The 19,043-nt window shown below is 41.1% G+C and overlaps 1 protein-coding gene across 1 annotated transcript in view; it reads left to right on the top strand.

Annotated features, from left to right (window-relative positions):
- Window positions 1-19,043, top strand: part of astn2 (astrotactin 2) — a 512,045-nt gene that overhangs the window by 481,479 nt on the left and 11,523 nt on the right. Inside the window, exon 20 of the mRNA XM_079815958.1 lies at window positions 17,175-17,275. Coding sequence (XP_079672084.1) covers window positions 17,175-17,275 — 101 coding nt within the window. The remainder of the gene's footprint in view (window positions 1-17,174; window positions 17,276-19,043) is intronic.

The raw sequence follows: 19,043 nt of genomic DNA, 5'->3' as shown, positions 1-19,043 counted from the left end.
ATGTCAGAACATGGTTTAGTTATGAACAGGATGAACCTCTGCAGTGTCAGATTTAATTGTGTCGCCTTCTTCCAGACTTTCTATCGAGGGTGAGGGGGTTAAAGAACACCGTGTACATTCGAGTTCCTCAATGTTGTGTGATTTTCCGTCTTATTGCCACCTTGGTTCCTCACCAATCTTTCCCAGGCCTTTGGTTTTCATTCCAAGGAATCGTTTACCCAGAAATGAGCATATTTGTCATCATTTACTCACCCTCAATAATATATATATAGTTGGTTTTTTGTTGTTTGTTACTACAATGTGGATGGTGACATAAAACCAACCTCCAAAAACCATAAAAAAAGTGTCAGAAACAATTACATTTATTCATTTAACAGATGCTTTTATCCAAAGCGACACTACTTTTGCCGCATAGAAATCACTTAAATGCATTTATAAAAAATTGTGCAATTAAAGTATCAGCATAATAACGTGAAATGCAGTAAAAACAATGTAATTAAATGTATAAATTAGAAAATATGCCCTCCGCCTTGACACCGTCTTTGGCTGATACCGAAACCGATAATTAAACCAATAAATATGTTGAAGCAAACTGCTTCTGTTATAGTCATCTTTGCATTTGGAAAGATTAAGATAAGTCTACCATAGCACTCTTCCATAACACCTCCACCGCATCTCTCTTACACAAAGTGTTACGTCTATAATTGATGCCAAACTGGCTCATCTGTAGTCCAACATGATAACAGTGCTAATGATTCTGTGCTGTATTTCTCTGGCTTCTCAGACAGCATGTGTTGTATGCGGAGTCTACCTAACACAAGGGTCATGTTTTGTGGTATATTGAGCTACCTTCATAAACTAGATTAAATTGCATGAATCTATGGCTTGCAAAGTGCATTCTGTTTGTTAAGAAGGAGAATTTGGTGTATAGTCGACACTAAATCAGGGGCCTCACATATAAAACTTTCCGTAGATTTCCATAGATGCACATCAAGACGTTGGGTCTGGGAACTCACCATTGGCCGGGCTCAATCCGAGGGGCGGGATAAATGGTTGTCTTTCAAATTCCCTCTGCTCGCAATAGGATAGCGCTACAACCAACCAGAGCAAAGAAGAAGGTGAAGCGGAGCTAGTTGATAGATAAGCGGAAGATTGAGCGTCCATACATCTCCAACCCGTCTCCTCCCACCATACATGAGCTTACAATGCCTACTATGCATAACCTCATCTGCATATCATTTCCATCCACATGATACCATGTTGATACACTTGTTAATGCTGACATGTACCTCAAACTGAGCAGCATCACAGAGAAACGTCCTGCTCAAGGTTCAGGTTGAAAAATCAGTTCTTCCATTGTTTCATCATCAATTCAGACTCGCGCTGGGATTGATGTAAAATCAACGTCATCATTATGTACAATCGCTGAGCTTTAGGAAGCCTCCGGATGGAGCTGGAGTTCAGTTTGTTTCCGAAATACGCGTTGTACGTGCAACAGACTGGGTCATCTGACCAATCAGAGTAGAGTAGACCAATCACAACAGACTGGGTCATCTGACCAATCAGAGCAGAGTAGACCAATCACAACAGACCGGGTCATCTGACCAATCAGAGCAGAGTAGACCAATCACAACAGACCGGGTCATCTGACCAATCAGAACAGAGTAGACCGATCACAACAGACTGGGTCATCTGACCAATCAGAACAGAGTAGACCAATCACAACAGACTGGGTCACCTGACCAATCAGAGCAGAGTAGACCAATCACAACAGACAGGGTCATCTGACCAATCAGAGCAGAGCAGACCAATCACAACAGACCGGGTCATCTGACCAATCAGAGCAGAGTAGACCAATCACAACAGACTGGGTCACCTGACCAATCAGAGCAGAGTAGACCAATCACAACAGACCGGGTCATCTGACCAATCAGAGCAGAGTAGACCAATCACAACAGACTGGGTCACCTGACCAATCAGAGCAGAGTAGACCAATCACAACAGACTGGGCCATCTGACCAATCAGAGCAGAGTAGACCAATCCCAACAGACTGGGCCATCTGGCCAATCAGAGCAGAGTAGACCAATCACAAAAGACTGGGTCATCTGACCAATCTCAGAGCAGAGTAGACCAATAACAACAGACTGGGTCACCTGACCAATCAGAGCAGAATAGACCAATCACAACAGACTGGGTCATCTGACCAATCAGAGCAGAGTAGACCAATCACAAAAGACTGGGTCATCTGACCAATCTCAGAGCAGAGTAGACCAATCACAACAGACTGGGCCATCTGGCCAATCAGAGCAGAGTAGACCAATCACAACAGACTGAGTCATCTGACCAATCAGAGCAGAGTAGACCAATCACAACAGACTGAGTCATCTGACCAATCAGAGCAGAGTAGACCAATCACAACAGACCGGGTCATCTGACCAATCAGAGCAGAGTAGACCAATCACAACAGACTGGGTCATCTGACCAATCAGAGCAGAGTAGACCAATCACAACAGACCGGGTCATCTGACCAATCAGAGCAGAGTAGACCAATCACAACAGACTCCGCCATCTGACCAATCATAGCAGAGTAGACCAATCACAACAGACCGGGTCATCTGACCAATCAGAGCAGAGTAGACCAATCACAACAGACTGGGTCATCTGACCAATCAGAGCAGAGTAGACCAATCACAACAGACCGGGTCATCTGACCAATCAGAGCAGAGTAGACCAATCACAACAGACTGGGCCATCTGACCAATCAGAGCAGAGTAAGCTCGCAGAAAGGAAGGATTTAGAGAGACTGATTCCTCCATCGAGTAGTTTAGAATCAATGAACACTGGTGATGTGCAGCGAATATTATGAGAAAATGACCTTTGATGCATGTAAACCTGTTGTTGGAGACCTCCAAAACAAAACTAGGAAACTTTAAAATTTCTATGCACTTTAAAACGCAGCATACCACAGGAAAAGTGCTCAAAAGCAGCGCAACCACTGCAAATATCTATGTTTAAATTAATATCGAAAATGTTTGTAAATTCTGAATAATACGTTTCAGTGCTTAAGTCCATTAATGAGAGTGGTCATAGTTAATCTAAATGTGTATATAAGATGTAAAACAGTTTAAATCATTCAGTTTACTTCATTACTTCACTCACTCCAGTAAAAGAGTCGTGGTCTAGAGCAGGGGTCGCCAACTAGCGGACTCCGGTCCGAATCCGGACCGCGAGATGCGTCCATCTGGACCGCGAAGCCTTTTGACGTAAAGAAATAAATAAATGCCACATGCCATAAAAAAAAAAAATCACATTTATATCAGGCAGCTCAGGAGAACCGTTTGGGTCCTATGTCGCCATGAGTTGCGACGACAGTTAACGTTACTATGCTCACTGTTGCTACGTTCAGACACGCATGAAGTGAAGAAGAGACTGATGGTGCGTTCACACCGGACGCAAATGACACGAGATGCACGCCGCTTAATTTGCACGAATCGCGCCACAGAATGTCTATTCGCGTCTTTGCATTGACTTAAATCACTCGCGTGAAACGCTTGTTTCGCGTTCTGGTGTGAACGCACCATTAGAGCAGAAAGCGGCGCGCAAAAACAATGGCATTTTCGAAAATTAGGAAAGTTGACGCTGAAAACCTAGTTTTCCGTGATAAATGGGTGGAAAACAAATCACATTTATTCTTCCTGCATCCTTTACGAGGCCTGTGCGTCTCATGTGCTCTGATTCTGTTGCGGATGTCAAAAGTGGAAACATTAAATAAAATGTTTCTTGCACTTTTACATTTTTCCAACACTGGTGGCACTTTATTTTTGCCTGTTTGTGTTTCTGAATGATATTGCTAATGATATTTTACCAGTGCAATTTGAAGCACAGAAGAGAGCAGTGTTCAATATTAGAGACATTTAGTTAAGTAGAGACATGTGAATGAACATAAAATATGTTCTGAGATTTCAGATTTGCGTTCATTGATTGTTATTATTTATCTCAGTTCAGCAGGAAAAAGCACTTTAGTTGCTAGTAATGTTGAAATGAAGTGCAGATTTAGAGATGAAGGCATTTTTAGTTCATCATATTTTTGTCAGACATGGTTAATGGTTGAAGGTAGATATTTTGTACCAAAGCAACTTAAAGGACATAACAGAACAACAACAAAATGAGATCAATTTCGTGAAGGATTACCTGTGTTTGCTTTAACAATATGAACAGACATGTTTTGTCCATATTAGAACATATTATATTTTGTTCAATTAAGAACAAATGCAATCTACACTAATTTCTTTAGTCTGGCAATAAACAAAAAAACATTGTTTTTAGGTTTATAATTGTCCGGACCTCAGCCGGTGAGGAGGGTTCATTTATTGGACCTCAAGCAATTTTAGTTGAAGACCCCTGGTCTAGAGTGTCCGTACGGTGCGCACATATTTACGGCTAGTTTATTTTTTATGTATCCCGATATGTGTGTGGAAAAATGCATATGCACATTTCAATGCCTTTCAGTGCATATGCAACGTTTATGCATCAGGCCCCAGGTCTCAAAACAGGTTATGTTTGAAAAATCACTTAACAATCAACCTAAATGGGCAGCGTAGCATAGTTGACTCATGGGAGGAGGTTAGTGGTGAAACTTTGAGAACAGACCCTGAAAGAACGATCCTTTGAGGGTAGAATAAATCACGGCCACTGACACAGCGAAGCATGATAAACCTGGTATGACCCACGCTGTGGCGTGAATTATGAGATGCCTGAATTATGCATATGCTCTCCAAGGTTCAGGGTCCAAATCTCTAGACTTGCTCGTTGTAAGGCCAAAACAATTCATAAACTATATCTTGGGTACATCCATCTTCTGTTCTCGTTTAATTGCTGCTCTGGTATATTTCACAGTTTGAGTTGAAAACAAACCCTTCAAACTGAAGGAAATATCAGTTTTGGCTACTAATGCTTTTGATGCCTGGAAGGCAGACCATTGGCTACAAGATTTTGAAATGCTTCCATTAAACCTGATTTCTGTTTCCTAAAAAGCTGATATTAAGATTGGGATACAAATGAGGTGCACTATGAGCATTTTACTTCCAAAAGTGTTTTCTTAAATGTGTCTGTGCTTCAGAATAGCCCAACGCTATCTCTCGACCAATTCGTACATGTTTAACGAGGTGGCAAATCTTACAAATTCATACGATTTGTCTAAACTAGAGGCTGACATATTTTCGGGAATCCCGCAGGTCATGGGAATCCACGGGAGTCCCGTGGGATGAGAAACAAAATCACTATTAATCACGTGATTGGGAGATATTTTTATTTTTTTTGTGGGAGTGGGCGGGACCGGGAATCGTAATAACACTATAGCCGCGTTTCCACCGCAGGAACTTTCCCCAGGAACTTTGAGCTGGTACTCGGTGTGTTTCGACCGCAGGGTCTAAATGAAGTTCCGGGTAAATATTTCCCCCTCCGAACGGCCCTGCTCCCGAGGTAGTGCTTTTTCAAAGTTCAGGAACTCTCGGGGGTGGGACTTGGGCGCTGAACATGCTGATTGGTTGAGCTCACGCAGCATTTTATTTCAACCGGCATTTTTAAAAGTATTTTGCGAGGTTCGTTCTGCGTTCAGTAAATATTAGTCTTGCTCTTTCTGTCTGATGGTGCGCGTTCGTCTCAGCAATCTCACTCAATGTCCGTAATAGCTGATAATAACATACGTTGTCTTATTTTAAATCTAGCTCTACGAGCTTTCAGAATACGCTTTAGTATCAGTGCTTGTCTCTTTTCCGCCATTTTGTTAATGACCTCTTTAGTAAACCAATACATAACCAGCAAAAGCAGCGCTGCTTGAATCTCCTCCACTTGTTATTGTTGCAGACAGTGTTGCTCAAAAATGATTACTGTCCGTCTCTGACTGGAAGGAGTAGTCGCGCACAGTCCCACGTCTCTGGACTAATTTGCCTAATCTTCATGGTACTTTAGACCGCAGTGGAAACGCAGACAGTAGCAGGTCTGGGGGGGAAAAAAATCCTGTAAAAAAAGTTCCTGGTACAAATTGTTCCGGGTAATTTCGGTGGAAACAGGGCTTATGATACTCAAATATACCGTTTATAAATTAACTATACGTTTTAATGTTTAACTCAATTCTAGTTGCCCTGTCTCTTCATGCTCTCCTGTTTGCTTTGGTGTGGCTGGTTAAGTGAACGATGTGCTCCACACCCATCACAGTTAGTGGCGGTAATGCACCAAGTTGGTATGCCAATGACAACCACCATTAATATAAGAGAAGAAGGCTTCCCCATGCACTTTGGCCCTGTCCCAAATGGCACACTGCATGTGCACTTTCAGTCTTGTGGACTTAAATGGCCGCTGCGTGCACGTGTCTATTAAGTCCACAAGACCGTAGGGTTCATCATTTAAGCTTAAAGAAGGGTGCTCGTGAGTGCCCCCTTTGCGGCTGCTATGCGCCCTCGATGCGCACTACAGCTGAGCCCGCAAGTTCGCGAGCTACACAGAGGACTTCTATCCGGCAGTCAAAGCGGCATTACGTTGTGAAAGTGCGGACTCAGAGGAAGACCGTGAGGGTTTAGGGTGGGACAGGCCTTTGTGGCCGTGAAAATCATAATCAAAATGGAGTCAGACATGAAAGCCATGATGCAACGACTACTGTCTGAAAATGATACCTCAGCTGTGCTGAAGTAACCAAAAAGACGGCGTGTCTGTAAAACATTTACTGTTCATGCGTGTGTGTGTGACTCTGCTTGTGTGTGTTTGCATAAATGATTTACATGGAATTTAATGTGTGTGCATTGTTTAAGCTGGCTTTCAGTTCAATAAAATAACACAAACTACATTTAGTTTTTTTATTAAACTAAGTGGGCATGCTGTGATCTGTACTGATTTGACTGACAGATTCCGGCCAAAAAAATAACACAGGAGTTGGAGGGAACGGGAGGTATTCTTCTGGGGTTGGGACGGGATATTCATCCAGTTTTTTTGTGAGATTGGAATGGGACATAATTTTTTGTTTTTTTTTGGGACAGGAGAGTTTTGAAAATCCACTCCCGTGTCAACCTCTAATCTAAACCCCAGTGACGGGTAGGTTTAGGGGCAGGGTTAGGGGTAGGTCATTCATACGAATTGGGCAACTTGTAAAATATGTACAAATTGCTGTGAGATCGGGTTGGAATAGCCACATGTTTGACCAACAAGATCAGCCCCAAACAAACTCCTAAAAGCCATATGTCCGTGTAACGGAGGCCAGCTAGTAGTTGCTGTGCGAGTAAAAGCTCACTTCTCTGATCTGATTGACCCGGGTTCAAGTCCCGCTTGGAGCGGGCGGTTCGAACAGGAGGAGTTAAATTAGTGCCATGACCCGGATGGGAGTGAGGTTTAGGGGGGTGAGTGTAATGGAGGCCAGCTAGTAGTTGCTGTGCAAGTAAACCTCACTCCTCTGATCTCAAGAGACGCTCTAGCGACTGACACTAGAGGTTGCAGCCTTTAGCCTCCTTGTTAAGGCATCTGACTTTCATGCCGGTGGACCCGGGTTCGAGTCCCGCTTGGAGCGGGCGGTTCGAACTGGGGGGAGTTACATTGGTGCCGTGACCCGGATGAGAGTGAGGTTTAGGGGGGTGAGTGTAACAGAGGCCAGCTAGTAGTTGCTGTGCGAGTAAACCTCACTCCTCTGATCTCAAGAGACGCTCTAGTGACTGACGCTAGGGGTTGCAGCCTTTAGCCTCCTTGTTAGAGTGTCCGACTCTCATGCTGGCGGACTCGGCTTCGAGTCCCGATTAGAGCGGGTGGTTCGAACAGGAGAGGTTACATCCAGAGTTTCACAGTGAAAATATAATCTCTGATTTAATTATTTTTGGTGGAAAACACATAAGAAAGCTTTAATGTATGACTGAAAAGCTTCCACGGAAATAATTCTGTAAAATTTTCAATTACGAATAGAGGTCAATAATGACACTAACTTTGCAACATCAACGTTATTGAACTGACCTGAATCCACATTGAAGTGAATTGAGCTGAATAATCAAAGTTGAGCCGTTGCTTTACAGCTGGAATTGAATTTCTTTCATGGATTTTACAGCATTAACACTGTCACTTTCCTGTGAAGCTGCTTTGTAACAATCTGTATTGTATAAAGTGCTATAGTGTTTGTTCTTGAGATTAAATTGTGAGCAACTGGTGATTTTTGCTGATGTCTATGGGAAAAACAGCTATCCATCTATCTTACGTGTCTTAGAAAAGATCTCAACAGTGTCTCAATCTGTGCTCAGATTTGCCAAAAGCAACTCATTAAACGGCTGAACTATAGGTGCAGAAATCCAAACAGCCATGAGCTGAGCAAAGCCAAACATACAGGAGTAACCAGAGAGTGAGAAACAGAGAGATGTAGAGCGTGTCAGCCGGGCAGGGGAAGAGAGGGAGACAGAGAAAGAGGAATCGTTCCTGGGGGGCGAATGGGAATGTGTTTTGCCGTCGTGTTTTGACATTCCCAGCGATGAGCCAGACCACTTCGCCTTTGTTCTCCTGGGTGATCTTTATCACTGCCAATTGTTCGCAGAGCTCCTCAGACTTGAATTTAAATGGCATGTGACATCCAGAGAGAGAAGAAAAGATAAGAAACATGAAGTATTGTGAAGAAAACTACAGCACCCGAAAAAATGGTTAAAGGTTCTTTATTCGCATCGAAGTTTCCAAAAAGAACCTTTTACATCCATGGAAAATTTACATTGAACAAAAGTTTCTTTACAGTGGAAAAGGGTTCTTTAAAGCCAGATCACAGCTATAACGATAACTATATTATACCGTCCACACAGCACATGATACTATACTGTTTATTTTAAGTTTATGCTGCAGTTTTGTCATCTGCAGCTTTAAATGATGATTGGTAGATGGATTCTAAAGGATAAAGGATAGGTTCTGATTGGCTCTTTTATCATTCCAATGATATCCTTCCTTTGTGTCGTTATCGCTGTAGTTGTGGTTTGGGCTTCCCTATTCTCATAAAATTAGGACGATTATTAAAACTGTATAGTTATCTATATATACAGTATATATATATATATATATATATATATATATATATATATATATATATACAGCATTTGGACTATTAACTCTTTCCCCGCCATTGATGAAAATTCCCGCCATTTATGAGTCATTTATCGCTGTAGTTGTGGTTTGGACTTCCCTATTCTCAAAAAATTTGAGTGAATATAAAAACTGTATAGTTATCGTTATATAGTCTTTAGACTAATAACTCTTTCCCAGCCATTGATGGAAATTTCTGTCATTTATGAGTCATTTATCGCTGTAGTTGTGGTTTGGACTTCCCCATTCTCAAAAAAATTGGGTGAATATAAAAACTGTATATAGTTATCGTTATTTAGTCTTTAGACTAATAACTCTTTCCCAGCCGTTGATGGAAATTTCCGTCATTTATGAGTCATTTATTGCTGTAGTTGTGGTGTGGACTTTCCTATTCTCATAAAATTAGGACTAATTTTAAAATTTGTATAGTTATCGCACAGGCCTTTGGACTATTAACTCTTTCCCTGCCACTGATGGACATTTTCTGTCATTTATGAGTCATTTATTGCTGTAGTGGTGTGGACTTTCCTATCCTCATAAAATTAGGACTAATATTAAAATTTGTATAGTTATTGCACAGGCCTTTGGACTATTAACTATTTCCCTGCCATTGATGTAAATTTCCATCATTTATCGCTATATAGTTCTGGTGTGGACTTCCCTATTTTCATAAAATTAGGACTATTATAAAAACTATATAGTTATCGTTATATATACAGGTCTTTAGACTATTAACTCTTTCCCCGCCATTGATGGAAATTTCCGTCATTTATCGCTGTAGTTGTGGTTTGGACTTTCCTATTCTCAAAAAATTTGAGTGAATATACAAACTGTATAGTTATCGTTATATATACTGGTCTTTAGACTATTAACTCTTTCCCAGCCATTGATGGAAATGTCTGTCATTTACGAGTCATTTATCGCTGTAGTTGTGGTGTGGACTTTCCTATTCTCATAAAATTAGGACTAATATTAAAATTTGTATAGTTATCGCACAGGCCTTTGGACTATTAACTCTTTCCCTGCCACTGATGGAAATTTCCGTCATGTATCGGTATATAGTTCTGGTGTGGACTTCCCTATTCTCATAAAATTAGGACTGTTATAAAAACTGTGTAGTTATCGAAACATATAGAGGCCTTTGGACTTAACTCTTTCCCCGCCACTGACAGAATTTTCCAGCTTTCCTAGTTTTCACTTTTCTACAGTAGGGGGCGCTATTACACATCTAACACGGGCGAAAAAGAAGCAGAAACAAGCGATATCATATGCAATCATATGCATATGTAAAATAGCGCGACCATCAACATTAAACAGCATATAAATCAAAAGGACGAGCTCTAGGACTGTGAAGCTTTGGGGTGAAGCTCCATCTACTCCATCTGTGTTTTGATCATTATTCTGAATCCCATCTGGATGGAGTTTATGACAAAAATGCGATTTTCTCAACGTTTTGCTAAAATGTTTTTTTTTTTTTATGAAACTTACTAAGCTTCAAGTGTTCACTGTAAACAAAAATATGATAAATACTTTATGACAACATATGATTTACATTGCTGTAACTCATCAAAATAAATTAAGCAATTTTAAATTTTTCAAAGTTATATTTTTAAGTCAGTTTAATGTAATTTAAGTTGAAATGACTTAAACAGCCAAGTTGATTGTACTTAAACATTGTGTTAAAAAAAGAATGCATGAAATTAGAATTAAACAGGGTTTTTAAAAAAAAAAAAAAGCAAAGGCTCTGTTCTTTCTTTTGATATATTGCATATTCAGATATTCAAGCAACAAAATATTCTGGGGGCCATGAAACTTGTGAAAATGATATAAAATGCTGGTAGAATCTTTATTTTTAAGAGTGTAAGGTAGAGTGAGAGCTAATTCGGAGCACGTCAGCACAAAAAGTACCTTTGGCATCTTTGCAACACCTTAAACAACCCAAAACAGCAACTAGTCTAGAGTTCCCCTTCTGAAGTCCTTAAAGCAAACTACAAATTGTCTGATATAAAAAACCCACTCCACTGGGCGACCGCGCAACCACATAATTCAAACAATGTGATTGTTCGAGCCAGTGTTGTTCTGATGAGATTGGCAGCGGATGGTGGCTGGCCTGCATTTGGAGTGATGTCTTTTGGTGAGGTTTCGGAAAGGAATGCCACACTCCTTCGATGAATAACAAGATCAGGCAAACTATGCGAGCCATGTATAAACAGACCGTATTACAAACAAAACAATCAGCTAGTGGTTATTGAAATATGGATTTCCAAACAAAGGAAGAGTCAAAGTGTTGAAACCTTGCCGTGTAAAGAAACGTCCCCTTGGATGCAGGGAAAAGACATCTCTGGCATCCTCGCGTTGTCTTATGCATAGTCAGAAAGCATATCCATTTCATCAGATTCATCAGCGATGAAAAGCTGGAATGGACAAATGTCTGCAACCGGCGTCTCGGGTTGGATGCATGTGATGTTGGTTTACGGTATGACTGCACAACACCGTTTCTGGTAATGAAGGAATTTTAATAAATATATAAAATGTGCATTGCAATTTAATCTGATGCTGGCACATTGCATATAAACGTGGAGAGTTTTACTTAATCTACTTGATGTATGTTTACAGTGCACTTGACGTACTGTACAGTACAGAGATTTGAGCCATATTTAACAGATGAGCATCCACATGCATTAAAGAGGCCATATTATGCCCTTTTACAACGTTTTTATGTTGTTTTTGGGCTCTACTAGAAGAGGTTTTCATGCTTGAATGTTCATTATTAACCCCAAATTTCTCCATTGTTGCAGCTCCTTTCTTCCCAATCTGTCAGTAACACTCAGGGGTGTGTTTCCCGCACAATGACATAACTTGCTGCTTAACTACCATCATACGATGCATCGTTGAAGAAATCAGTTATTTTGCTTTATTTCCAGATTCAATCATAGGCTCTTTCTCACATACTAGAGCATATGCACACTCTTCAAAAATGCTGCTTTAAATCTTTTGACAAACTAAAAGACGTAAATGACATTTGTAGACTCGTTGAACAATGCTGATAACGATGGAACTGCGTCCCAATTCGCCTACTTATACTACGACCAAAAAGTATGTACTCTTTTTGTGAAGAAAAAGTACATACTTTTATAGCAGAAGAGTATGCAAGCTTTGGGACATACTACTTCGTCATCTATAATGGACTCTGTTGCTTAGTTACGTGCATCCTGTCACTGTTTAAACTGGCCTGTCAATCCTCGTCCGTTCAAATCCCACATTCAATTTAATTTCCTACCGTATTAGAGAGAAATGTAGTAGCACGTTGATTTGCCTTTCGTAGGTCTTTAATGCAGAGACTCCTCTCATGTGTTTGCAGATTAAATATAATGCTGCATTTAAAAGTTAATGGCCAAACGTATCACTACAAAAGTTCACAATGCTGCTGCAAGTGAAATATAATGCGGATAATATTGGAGAAATATATTTTCGTCAGGTTAAATACTGATAATTGCTCACTCAAACCCCTTTATCTAACCCTCTCTACTTAACTGTGGGACTCGCATAACCGTCATGTTTGTAGTTTTTAACAGTTTTTATCCGCGTTTGTAGTTCTAATCGAATCCTCGTCCATCTCGCAATGGGTTGTGGGCAATATCAGAAGTTAGAGTGTGCATCGATCTGCACTTCGAATTCTGACCGGAAATAGTAGACCATCCGGGAATCTTTGGAATACTCTTTTCAACATACTATGATTTGGGACATACTAACTATTTTTTTTCAAATACTGTTTAGTACGGATAGTATGCGAATTGGGACGCAGCGGCAGCTAACAATTTCAACCAGGCCCCACCCCTTTATTTTGCATATGCCTTGGGCGGGAATTATTCAAATGAGGAATATATTAACGGTTTGCGGCTGAGTGTGAAGCGGCTGGGATGAGAATCAGCACCTCCAAGTCCGAGGCCATGGTTCTCAGACGGAAAAGGGTGGAACGGGAGATTGGTGACAGACGGATCGGTACAGCTTCTGCAGTAATGTGTTCGATGTACCGGTCTGTTGTGGTAAAGAAGGAGCTGCGCTGTAAGGCAAAGCTCTCGATTTACCGGTCGATCTACGTTCCTACTCTCACCCATATTGATAGGATAGCATAATCTTGCAGTTGATGGAGATTTGTGGGATGCACATCCAGGGCACGAAGCTCCCGTTCCACCACATCCCAAAGATGCTCTATTGGGTTGAGATCTGGTGACTGTGGGGGCCATTTTAGTTCAGTGAACTCATTGTCATGTTCAAGAAACCAATTTGAAATGATTGGAGCTTTGTGACGGTGCATTATCCTGCTGGAAGTAGCCATCAGAGGATGGGGTCATGGTGCTCATAAAGGGATGGACATGGTCAGAAACAATGCTCAGGTAGGCCGTGGCATTTAAACGATGCCCAATTGTCACTAAGGGGCCTAAAGTGTGCCAAGAAAACATCCCCCACACCATTACACCACCACCACCAGCCTGCACAGTGGTAACAAGGCATGATGGATCCATGTTCTCATTCTGTTTACGCCAAATTCTGACTCTACCATCTGAATGTCTCAACAGAAATCCAGACTCATCAGACCAGGCAACATTTTTCCAGTCTTCAACTGTCCAATTTTGGTGAGCTGGTGCAAATTGTAGCCTCTTTTTCCTATTTGTAGTGGAGATGAGTGGTACCCGGTGGGGTCTTCTGCTGTTGTAGCCCATCCGCCTCAAGGTTGTGTGTGTTGTGGCTTCACAAATGCTTTGCTGCATACCTCGGTTGTAACGAGTGGTTATTTCAGTCAAAGTTGCTCTTCTATCAGCTTGAATCAGTCGGCTCATTCTCCTCTGACCTCTAGCATCAACAAGGCATTTTCTCCCACAGGACTGCCGCATACTGGATGTTTTTCCCTTTTCACACCATTCTTTGTAAACCCTAGAAATGGTTGTGCGTGAAAATCCCAGGAACTGAGCAGATTGTGATATACTCAGACCGGCCCGTCTGGCACCAACAACCATGCCACGCTCAAAATTGCTTAAATCACCTTTCTTTCCCATTCTGACATTCAGTTTGGAGTTCAGGAGATTGTCTTGACCAGGACCACACCCCTAAATGCATAGAAGCAACTGCCATGTGATTGGTTGATTAGATAATTGCATTAATTAGAAATTTAACAGGTGTTCCTAATAATCCTTTAGGTGAGTGTATATCATGAGCTGTGGGTCATGACCGAAAGGACAAGATCCCGGATACAGGCGGCCGAAATGAGCTTTCTCCGCAGGATGGCTGGGCGCTCCCTTAGAGATAGGGTGAGAAGCTCGGTCACTCGGGAGGAGCTCAGAGTAGAGAGGATCCTCCACATTGAGAGGAGCCAGCTGAGGTGGCTCGGGCATCTATTTCGGATGCCTCCTGGACGCCTTCCCAGGGAGGTGTTCCAGGCCCATCCCAACGGGAGGAGACCCCGTGGAAGACCTAGGACACGCTGGAGGGATTATGTCTCCCGGCTGGCCTGGGAATGCCTTGGGGTTCCCCCGGAGGAGCTGGTGGAAGTGGCTAGGGAGAGGGAAGTCTGGGCGTCTCTGCTTAGACTGTTGCCCTCGCGACCCGGCCCGGAGCGGAAGATGATGATGAGGAATATATTAACTCAAAACTTCAATGGAGGCGTTTCAGGGAATGTTCAGTTTTGAAATTGGAGAGAACATCACATAAGCTGACTTGATAAATTGTTGTTGATTTTCTTTGAAAAAAAAATTGTTTAATCACCATTATGGTGATCAGTGTTTCATTTGGTTGGGCACATGCCTAAATACTATTTACACTTGTGGTGCAAATAAAATATTGCTTAGACTTGCAAAATAAATATTGGCTAAAAATACTAACTAGACATAGTCAGATAAAGGCACAGTATGCAAGTTTTGCCACTAGAGGTCGCTTATTTAAAACAAAGGCTTGATGATGCCATTAATGAGCAAGGAATCATGGGAGTTGAAGTCTTGACTACAGCGGCGGCGCTCAGCGCTCGTTAACCCCAGCGAGAGCAGGCTTTCCTCGGCCAGTCCTTCAGACGTTTGCCGCTGGCTCTGATGTCTCTGTGGCGTCTCCAGATATAATGCGTCTTGTGTTTATGTAACGGGCGATCTTTGGTCTCATGGATCTATAATTTGTTCCCTAGCAACTCGTTTAGGCTGAGGACAAAGTGAAGTTTCATTACTTTTTTTATTTTTAGGCTATTTAACTTTACGTTACCGTTGTAGCCGACTAGCGCTGACTTTGAATGTTTGACTGAATTGTTTGCTTTATTTCATGTGTAGCTTCTCATAAATTTGACTTATACTATTGTATTATTGATCAAACATAAACTTGCATTTAACAAAAAGAGACTGGGTTGTGTTTCATGTCATTTAATGTTATCACAGTGATAATCATATGCACACTTGTCTAAACCACATATTAATATATGATTAATATAAACCATATGATTTTCTCCTCATTGTTGTCACTACTAGAGCAAACTCCTGGTTGGTTAACGCAGCGCGAATATTGAATATATTCAACATGGCGATTCGCACAGATCACACCGCAGAATGTCTATTCGTATTTTTGCATTGACTTAACATGTAAATCACTTGCGCGAAACGCTTCATTCGCATCTGGTGTGAGCGCACCATAACACTTACGCCGCATTCACACGGGGCTTCGGCGTCAACGCTTGAGGGAGGGCGTGGCTTAAGCTTGGTGCTGACGCGACCGTCATAGTGACAACAGCTAATCACATACTTGCCGCTTGGACCACAACACAACACAAAAAAGCGCCTTTTTTGACAGCTAGTCTGTGAGACTATTTTGTGTATGAAAACTGATCACTTTAATATTTGATTCCTCATTAGGCTGGGGGATAGCGCCTATTTGAACCACACATGATATGATATGCTGCCTGTCATTCAATGATAAACAGAGTAACGTTACACGGACGGAATACAAGCATGATATATTCCAGATTCTCCAACCGTCTCTGCCGCCTCCTTCCAGGCCTGGTCTCTCCGGTTTGTGTCCCGGTATGTAAATAATGATTGGTAGTAAAGGACCGGGTGATTACCCACCGCAATTATTAGCTTTGCCTCCATTTTAGATCGTTCTTCACTCTTCATTCACTCTTCATTCACCGGTGTTTTAAACGAACGCGATTGGCTAGCGTCTGCTCTAGGATATTTGCATAGGGTGATCTGATTGGATGACGTTGCGTTGGCGCTTGAAAAGTTGAGAAATCTTCAACTTTTGCCGCTTGTAACGCGAGTGAAGCGACGCAACGGAACCCACAATTCAGTTGGTCAACGCATGACGTCACCCATTCAAAGTAAACGAGAAGCGTTGACGCCGACGCCCCGTGTGAATGCGGCGTTACAGCCTCAATGATTCATTTTTCTCAGGCAATGACGGGCGATGCACTGTTTAAAATGGCTTATTTCTCTGGATTGAAAAATTTGGAATAATGCAAGGACACAGGTCAACAAATTAAATAACATTGTTCTAGTGGTTTTTGGATATTTTAATCTTTAAATCGTACATATTGTGCCTTTAACCAGTAACCTCGATGACCCGTGTGTCATCCGCAGCAGAGCCAGGGCTGTTTAGTGCAGCTTGTGCTGGGTGGTCTGAGAAAACGCTGAGCAGCCGCTTTAATGTGTTTTGTATTTGCCAAACGGAACTCCGTCATTAGAGGAAGTGGGAGTCCCATTTAAGCTGCTATTAGCCGTAATGACTGTTTTTTTTCTTGCGTTTTTTTGCTCGTCATGCACGCAATTTCCCAACGTAACAGAATCCACTGGAATCCCTGCCTGCGTGTTTTTAGTGGTCTGCGGCTCATAAACAAGAACTCCAGAAACACTCTTTCAGGGACACCTTTCGGCTTTAATGATTTTGTCGTAAGATTGCGTGTTTATGTTGGCTAAGCCCAAAGTTATTTGGCTTTCTTTGGTCTGTTTGTTTATTTGTGTAAATGTCCCATGGAAATGTTTCAGTTACATTGAGCTTCAAAACAGAGATTAGGCAACACACTGAAACCTTCTTTTCCTCACGTCTCTTCTAGGTTCACTCTTTATGCCGTGGACAGCCGTGGTAGTCGGTCAGATGCGAGTTTTGTGACCGTCCGCACGTCCTGCCCGATGGTGGATGACAGCAAAGCAGAAGGTACAGGGCCGTTCTCCTTCACTCCATTCACACGTGCGAATGAAGAGAGTGACATGTCATCATCGCACCCATCTGAGGTGGCAGCTCTTCATGTCCTGTCTGTTTACCGTTACGTCATCCGGCCAGACGGTTTTACTCCGGCAGAATTCACAGGTCTGCCGGCGGGATGAATCACAGGGAAGGAGAGCACTCAAAATCGATATCGGAGTGAAAGAAAGTTCACTCAAAGAAAAGGAAAAGTAGGACTTGCCATGCAGGTCATAAATATGTGTTAAGAAGCACGTTACACTGTAAAAAATGCCTTGGGGTAAAAATAACCCAAGTTGGGTTGAAAATGGACTAACCCAGCAATTGGGTTGTTTTAAGCAAACATTTAACCCAACCGCTGGGTTAGTCCATTTTCAACCCAACTTGTGTGCTTAATTGTAGTGTACTTCAATTACACCGTAAAAAAAAAATTTGATCAGTAAATCATGACAACTCATCAAAATAAGAAGCAATTTTCAACTTTCAACTGGGTTGTTTTAACCCAGTGGTTGGGTTAAATGTTTGCTTAAAACAACCCAATTGCTGGGTTAGTCCATTTTCAACCCAACTTGGGTTATTTTTAACCCAGCATTTTTTAGAGTGTAGGAAATCTCATATTCATTTCTGATTCTCTTGTGAAAACGAAGTGTGCTTAATTGTAGTGTACTTCAACTACACTGTAAAAAACGATATGATCAGTAAATCATGACAACTCATCAAAATAAGAAGCAATTTTCAACTTTTTTTATAGGTTTTTACAAGATTCAACTCATTTTTTTAAGTCGGTTTAATGTCATTTAAGTTGGACATTAGGACTTATACATCTAAATTGATTGTACTTCATTTACAGGAGCAACTTTTTTACAGTGTGCTGAAAGTATATATATATATATATATATATATATATATATATATATATATATAAACTGTACACTCTAAAAAATGCTGGGTTAAAAATAACCAACGTTGGGTTGAAAATGGACGAACCCAGCGATTGGGTTGTTTTAAGCAAACATTTTTTAGAGTGTACTTAAAAAGAGTACACTTTCATGACATTTATGTTTTTCAACACACTTAAAACCCTCATCCTTCCCTCGCACTTTGTAACAAATCCTTCCCTCACGGCTCAAAATGCCCTAAAATTATACTTTTTTTGTTCATTTAATTTAGATAATATTGTGTTCTATTTTTTTATGCATTTTTGGGGGGACATTTTTTGTTATGTTTTATTTAATTTACCTTTAAATTACTAGATTTTATCAATAAATAATTAATAAATAATAATTTAAGCATATGCTTCATGTTCTTTCTACTTAAATTCCAAATAATTCACAATTTCATGCATAATCCTTTTAATTCACCTCAGAATATCTCACATTGGGTGTCTTTGCCGACATATTGTGGAAAAGTTATAATTTAACATGATATTTCATGACTCTAGATGGCCTTACAGCTCTATATGGAGCTAGTGAGCTGTTCCGCTGGGTCCTAAAGTCCAAGGTCTTGAGTTTATCTCTTCAGAAGGCATTCGGATACACATGTAGACATTTTTGGTAAAGTTTTTGCATTTTTTGTGTGAATTTTGAGCATTTTTTTTCTATGTGCACTGAAGCATTACAGTAATTCTAAGGGGGTCAAATTGACCCGTGAGGGAAGGATTTGTTACTTTGTTTTATTACAATCACATAAACTCCTCCAATCCAGTCATTTTTTTTGGTGTATATTCCTGGTTCAAGTGGGA

The sequence above is a fragment of the Gobio gobio genome (genome assembly GCF_949357685.1).
Source record: "Gobio gobio genome assembly, chromosome: 4".
Lineage (NCBI taxonomy): Eukaryota > Metazoa > Chordata > Actinopteri > Cypriniformes > Gobionidae > Gobio > Gobio gobio.
This window is presented reverse-complemented; position numbering and strand designations above follow the sequence as displayed.